The sequence below is a fragment of the Marmota flaviventris genome, chromosome 2, assembly GCF_047511675.1.
Source record: "Marmota flaviventris isolate mMarFla1 chromosome 2, mMarFla1.hap1, whole genome shotgun sequence".
NCBI classification, from domain to species: domain Eukaryota; kingdom Metazoa; phylum Chordata; class Mammalia; order Rodentia; family Sciuridae; genus Marmota; species Marmota flaviventris.
The window spans coordinates 102,848,267-102,855,935 of NC_092499.1; the positions used below are offsets into that span (position 1 = coordinate 102,848,267).

General features: G+C 43.5%; 1 protein-coding gene across 1 annotated transcript in view; it reads right to left on the minus strand.

The window, feature by feature from the left end:
* Window positions 1-1,674, minus strand: part of Prtg (protogenin) — a 123,104-nt gene extending 121,430 nt beyond the window's left edge. Inside the window, exon 1 of the mRNA XM_027926201.2 lies at window positions 1,581-1,674. Within this exon, the coding sequence (XP_027782002.2) occupies window positions 1,581-1,674 (94 nt within the window). The remainder of the gene's footprint in view (window positions 1-1,580) is intronic.
* Between the last annotated feature and the right edge of the window lie 5,995 nt (window positions 1,675-7,669).

A 7,669-nucleotide genomic window follows, 5' to 3' on the forward strand; every position in this document is an offset into this window, starting at 1 on the left:
AGGTATTTAAAGGACAAACAATAGACTTTGAAAAGTTGGTAACTCTTGCTGCTTGTACTCAGTGGGTGATCGGATTAGGAAACTTTTATTTCACTTTTTTAGAACTACCAACTGTTGGAAAAAATGCGTGACTAATTGGTCCTTACTGTCTAATAGGGATAGGAGATTGCTTAATCAACCAATACACATTTTTATCAGAGCAGAGGAAATGCTTTATCCTAAGCATACACATCGCCCCTGGCCCCAGCTAGGATAAAGCACTGGATGACCACTAATACTTTGTTACCTCCTGCTTTCAGAGCAAAGAGCCAGCCAAAGTCTTGCATATTGATTGGGGATAATAGTGAGTTAGGGGCTGGAGTTGGGGTGTGAGTTCCATCTTTCTCCTTGTCATTTTGAATCCATGATTGCAAAGCCTCAGGAATGATTTCTCTGTTTCTGATCAAGGCAGATCCTCAGAAACCCCATGCTCCGGGCTCCCGACTTCCCCTAAAGTATGCCCAGGGCGACCTAAGTCACCCTTACAACCTTGCGCTGCGCTGACCACTCCGGAAGGCGCCCATTGTGTTTCTGAGCCACATCTGACTTTGATCCTTTTCTCACGCGAACTGAAATTAATTCCTCTAGAAAAAAACTAAACTCCAGCCTTTGTAAATAAACAAATAAAAATCCATTCCCCTTAAAACCTCTCTCCTACATTCCGCCTTCCTCCCCAGCCACTACACTTTTTACTCTCCCTGAGCAAACCAACAACGAAGCAAAAAAGAAAAAGGAGTTCACCCAAATTTGTGCAAGACTAACCCTGAAGTTGGAGGAACCCTCAAATCCGTACACACCTCTGGTCCTGCCCCAAATATCTAAAGTCAGGAAATAAATTCTATTTAGGCACTTTCCTTCCCAGCTTCGGGTGCATTTCTCCCGGTCCCTCGGGGGCCAAGCAACTTTCAACCTTTCTCTTTGCAATTCTGGCCTCCCATCTCCTGGCTTGACTTGGACCCGGAAAACTGGGAGCAATGGAGTGTGGACATGGGCACTGAGTTCCCTTATTCCCTTCCCCAGCCCTGAAAAGCGGGGGAACCCCCACTGCAAACACCAGAAGCCGCGCGGAACCGCGGCGCCCCCTGCGCGGCGAGGCTGCCACTAAGGAAACAATATAAATAAAGCCACGTGCGGCCGCCGCGGCCCCGGCGGGCGGGCGGGCGGCGCGGAGTCCCGGCTGGCCGCGGAGGCGGGGACGCGGCCGGAGCCGGGACAATGGCGCGAGAAGGAAGGGACGAGAGTGGACAGCGGCCGCTATGGCCCTGCAGCCTGTAGCCGAGGGAGCTCGGCAACAGAGGACGTGGGCGGGGAGAGGCTCCCACAGTTATGCCCACGACCGGCAGAGCCTGCGGTCACCCGCGCCTCTAGCCCGCGGCTCCGGACAGGCCGCAGAAAGGGGATAGGGGCCGGTGGTCAGCGCCACCACGGAGGACTCCGCTACTCTCCCCCAACGCCCCCAGTTACCTCCCTCTCCATCCCACTCGCTCCTGCTCCCTCCCCACAGTCGGGGTGAGGGGAACCGCAGAAGAAAGCGCGCCCACCTGGAAAGGGGCCGAGGAGCAGCAGGAACAGGAGCGCGCGGAACGGCATCCCCGGCGGCCGCGGCCGGGCGAGGGGTCGTACTGAAGGCGCCATTCAGCAGGGCTACACGGGCATGCTCCCCGGCTGCCCCACAGCCGCTGTCCGCCTGCCGCCCCCGCCTCCGGGCGCTCCCAGCGCCGCGGCTGCACGCACACAGCCTGGGTTTCCCGCTCCCGCACCCGCGTGGCGTGGCGCGGCTGGGCGCTGTGGTGGCGACTCTGGCGCGCGGACACTCGCTCGCGCGAGGCAGGGGGCCTGAGAGTCCGGCCTGGGGGCGGAGTGAGGCGGCGGCTGGAGAGGGCGGGGGCGGCGGAGTGGACAGCGCCGCTACTGCCGGCCTGGGGACTACTTTCTACATCTGGCCCCTGGTCCGGGGACCAGGAGGTCGGCGCGGCCGGCGGAGGGAGACGCCGGGACGGGGCCGGGAGCGGCCAGGTCGCGGCCCCAGGGAGAGGGGGCGGGCCCCGCTGGACAATGCACCTGGGGGTCAAGCCCCGGCTGAGGGTCCCGGCCCGCGCCCCCGCCCCCTCTGCCTCTGCGCCACCGTCGACGAAAGCCACAAAGGCCACAAGCCTCCAGCCCAGCCAGCCCCCAGGGCCCCTCTCCCGCCGGCTAGTTTAGGATTGGGACGGAGGAGGCGGGGGCTGGGGGGGATGGTGTTGAGAGACGTGGAAAGGCCGGAGACTTCTCCCCTGATGGCCCCTGCCCATCCCCCTCCTTCTCTCACCCGCCGAGGCCCTGTGGAGGGAAATCTATTTCCCACTTCGGAGATTTGTCAGCTCAACTGGAGGCATCTCCGGGCGATAAGCCCCCACATTCTAGGGTCGTTCTTATCCTCCCTGACCCTATCAGATGCAGCACTAGCTTAAAAACCTTTCTGAAGAGTGCCTGAAATGAACAATTACCTTTAGGAGAGACGTTTTATGATCTCTTCCTCAAGTTAGTCAAGTTCTTTAATTTGTAAGAACTATGCGCACAAAAGGCCCTGTCCTTAGAGTCGAGGAGAGATCAGGGGATTTCCAGATTCTCCAAGATTGCTGTGGGAGACCGGGCTTTGATAGATTACCTGGTCAGAAGTTAGGCTGACTAGGAAAAACACAAGTGATGTGAATTTGTTCACAGCTCCTAAAATTAATTAAGGATAAAAAGAGGAGTTGAAACATACACTTAAAAGAGTGTAATCAGATTGCTTAATGTGTGTGGATCATAGAGAGCGTTTACATGTGGATTAGCATTTGCTAATCCAAAACTAAATCTGTGGCACATGATGAGGGCACAGGCTAAAAGCTAGCTTTAATGAGAGCTGCTGACAGAAATCTAGCTTTTGTCACTAAGGCATCCACATGCTAACTGCCTTTTAGCATGTTCCACAGATCCCCCTGATGAAGAAGGGAGGAAATGAACAGTCTTAAAACATCTGCCAGGATGGCAACACTACCTTCCCTCAAAGTTGTTATAACAAGGATCTGTCTATTTAGCATTTTCAGTTTCAAGATTTGTAAAACAGCAAAACCCTTAGCTGTACTGCTTTCAAACCTCTCTTACAATTTAGATGAGTTTGTACTATTTTTAAGCATTAGAATAAAGGTTCATGGAAGTGGGAAAATGTTTAGAGAAAGAAAATGAAACAATTGCAAAGATGTTTTAAATATATGATCATTCAAATTTACACAAAATGATACCCATAACTATTTGTTGATTTGTTGTTGAAGTAGGTTTGGGTTTTTTTTTTTTTTTTTTTTTTTTTAATTGTATGACATTCTCTCTGGGCTCTTCCTTCTCTTAGGTCCCTTTCAATTGACCCTAAGTGCTCATATTTCCTGGATAAGAATTGCTAATAAGATGCTTTTATGCTGTCTTTCTTGAATAAATCAGAAGAGTAAAATATGGGGGAGGGGATAGATACCTTAAGAGGCAGGGGAATACTTTCTTTTTAACTGTCACTTTGCCTTTTAACATTTTAATCATAATTAATCGATTCTTATAAGATGGCTTTAGACCATGAGTTACACTGGGGAAGAGTATTTGGATTGCATCAAAACGAAGTGAGCTAATATAATAAGATTAAACAATCGCATGGAACTTTTCTGGTATATATTTACTGTCCCACGATGGGTATCAGTAGACGTACTCTGGTGATAATTACAATATTGTACAAATTCACTGCGTACCCATATTGTACAAATTCACTGCACACCCAAAGCTTTCATTATATACTCATTCATTTGATTGTCACAGTGACCCAGTGAGGTAAGTAGAGATATTGTTATTTAAATCTCCATTTTAAGCTGAAGAAACTGAGACGTACCCAACATTACTCATTAATAAGTGGTACAGGAAAACAGCCTTTAATTTAAACTCTCCCCACCTCACATACTGGGAATTGAAGCCAGGGGGCTCTACCACTGAATTACACCCCCATCCCTTTTTACTCTTTATTTTGAGACAGGGTCTCCCTAAGCTACTGAGGCCAGACTTGAACTTGTGATTCACCTGCTCCAGCCTCTGAAATTATTGGGATTACATTTGTGCAACACCCACGCCTGGCTCTGTATTTTTATTAAACATCTGTTCCTGTTGGCTTCAGAACTTATAATACATATCTTTGAGTAACAGTACTTACCTTCTCAGACACTTAGATTTTTCTCTTACGTATTATACTTGCCTTATATCTAGGTGATATAGCTGTTTAAAAGCTTGTTATCTAGTTCTTGTGAATGCCCCATAATTTCCACTCAGCACAGTTCTTTGCATATAGTAACACTGCAGTAGTTAAAAGCTTGGTTTTTGTTTTCTAGCACACTGGAGTTCAAATTTCAGTGTTGCATAAACACGTTACTCATGCTCTCAAACCTAATCTATTTAATGGAAATAAGTATAATACCAATAGGCTGCTGTGCTGTAATATGATGCATGGAAAATACCTAGTACATAGCTCTATAAATAATTGCCATTATTATTTAGTAAGTAAATATTCCCACTAGTAACAAATCTTTGTCCTTTCAGGGTTGGCTTGATTTTGAAAAATTCAAGTTTTTAATAGTCAAATCTGACAAATTTGTTTGGTGATTATGCTGATAGTGATTCTAATGACCTCTTTCAAGAGTTCCTAAGCTGGTATGAAAGACATAAAAAGTGCCTGGGTGTCTAACCTCCCAAAACTGCATCCTTGGAAGATAAATTTCACTGAGAAAAAACAACTACCTAAGCCCTATTTTGCTTTCATATTCTAAAAGGGCAATCGTTTTCCAACTGGAAAGAGTTGCACCTATATTTTAAAAAGAACTAAAATCTAAGAGAAGGTTGAAAGGGGAAACAAATCAAATTTCTTTAATAAATTCAAGTCCTCTGGCCCAACTTCAGTGAAAATAAATCATATAAATTTACCATTAAATTATGAAGCTGTACTGAGTAGTCTTCAAGCCCTCTGACCTCTAAACATTAACTGGTTCTATGGAATCATGGGACCATTTGGAGAAGATTATGAATCATTGAGTATGGCAAAAAGCAATACAAGTCTGCTTTTTAAAATGAGTATCATTGGAAGACCAGACCTAATGAGGTTTCCATGACATGATCATTACAAATCATAAAATTGCTCACTGATCAGCTTAATATTTGTCAGTAGAAACATTATGAAATGAGTTATGTTAAAAGTGGTTGTAATAATTGGGATTGTGAGATGATGCAGCTACTAAGAAAAAAATAGCCTGGCACCGTGGCGCAAACCTGTGATATCAGTAACTTGAGAGGCTGAGATGGGAAGATTGCAAGTTAGCAAGACCCTGTCTCAGAAAAAAAAGGACAGAGAGGGAGAGGGGCAAAGAAAAGAGAAGAGAAGGGGAGGGAAGAAGAGGGGTTCGTCTGAGGAGGTAGCTCAATGGTTCTATCTCCAATATAGGGATTGAGAGATTAAGAATTGTGAATTGTAGTGACACACACCTCTAATCCCAGCTATTTGGGAGGTTCAGGCTAGCCTGAGCAATTTAGCGAGATCTTGTCCCCAAAATAAAAAGGTCTGGGGATATAGATGAGTGGTAGAGCATTTGTCTAGCACATGTGAGGCCCTGGGTTTAATCCCCAGTATTACAAAAAACAACAACAAAAATTAAAAACCGCACTACCATATGATCCAGGAATCCAGGGCAAAAAGTCAATAAAATTGAAAACAGGCTCTTAAAAAGATATTTGCATACCCATGTCCATTTCAACATTATTTACAATAAACAAGAAATTAAAGTAATCTAAATGTTCATCAAGGGATTGATGGACATTAAAGAATATTCTTCAGCCTTAAAGAATAATATAGAATATTAAATGTGAATATATTTTATTTTGGAATGTTATTAAGCTTAAAAATGATAAAAGTAATTTGCAACCCTGGGTGAACTTTGAGGCAAACCCACACTGTAACTGAGACCTTTCCAAATCTTTTTTTTTTTTTTTTTTAATTGCTACTGGTGAACCTAGGGCACTAAACTTCATCACCAGACCTTTAAAAATTTTTTTTTGAGATAAACCAGTCCTAAGAAATGACAAATACTGCACAATTCTGCTTATATGAGGTATCTAAAGTAATCAAACTCATAAAAACAGAAAATAGAATATTGGTTACCAAGGACTAGAGGGTTGGGGGAAAACTGAAAGTTGTTCAATAGGTATAGAATTTCAGTAAGGCAAGATGAAAAAGCATCTATTGTAAAATCTGTTGTAAAACACTGTGACATAGGTAATAATATTGTAGTGCACACTTAAAAATTATTAAATTTATGCTTGTATGTTACTTATAAATGCATAGGAAAGGCAGTGATAATGAAGAGGCCAAAGCCCATGTTGGCTACAAATATTTAGATCACATAGGTGTAGGGATATAGAAAAACAAACTTACCTTGATTTCAACAAGACATTTGATCACCACATCTCATAATATTCTTGTGCATTAAACAAAGAAATGTTGGTTGGTTATGAAAGGGATTATGCAAGATAATATTTGGTTGAAGCTTCCATTCACTCTCACTCTACAGCTCCCACTGCCAAGTTTTCCTCTGAAATCATTAAAAAAAAAAAAAAAAATCTATTCTTATCTGGTTTCTCTTGCCACTGCCCATGGTCCAACTCTCAGTGCCTCTCATCTGAGCCATTGCATTAAAAAGGATTCCCAAAACCTTCCAATCTTTTTATATTCCAATCTATTTTTATAGTTAGTACCAGGTTAGCTTTTCTACAATCAAGTTTTTCTTCTGATCAAAAACTTTCATTACCATCTCATTGCCTATAAAATGCCGAAGTGCTCATTACGAACCCCTTAATTCTGACAGTCCTTTGATAAGGCCCCAATCTTCCATTAAAACTTAATGGTCAATATATATATATATATTTATTTATTTATATATAAATATATGTATATTTATATTCAATGATCAGGCCAGAGTGAATGCTCTTTTTTTTTCCCAAAAGCACCTGAATTATCAACTTTGTGCCTTTGAAGAAACTCTTCTCTAAGCCTTGTACTTCTTAACCTTCATACCCATGTTGTAATTGAGACATTTACAGATCTTTTTGTTTGTTTGTACTGGGGATCTGAACCCAGGGGTACTCCACCACTGAGCTCCATTCCAAGTCCTTTTTTTTTTTTTAATGTGTTTTGTTTTTTTGAGAGTTTCACTAAGTTCCTTAGGTCCTCACTAAATTGTTGAGACTGGCCTGGAACTTGTGATCCTCCTACCTCAGCCTTTGGAGTTGCTGGGATTATAGGCCCAAATCTTAACTATCCATTCAGGGACAGTATAGAAATTATTTTGACCAAAATATCACGGTATTTTCATGGCAAGTAACTTGTGCATATTTTATCCCTAGCCAGTAAGCATCTTGAGGGCATAAATCATTATTTTTGTTTACCCTCGTGTTCCACAAAGTGTGCAGGACACTGACTTGCAACTAAGAAAAACTGAATAGATATTTGTTGACTGAAGGAATAATGAAATCCTATCCAAAATACTGACCATACATACATATAGCAATTGGGAGAAAGGTCACTGGAAGATTACAA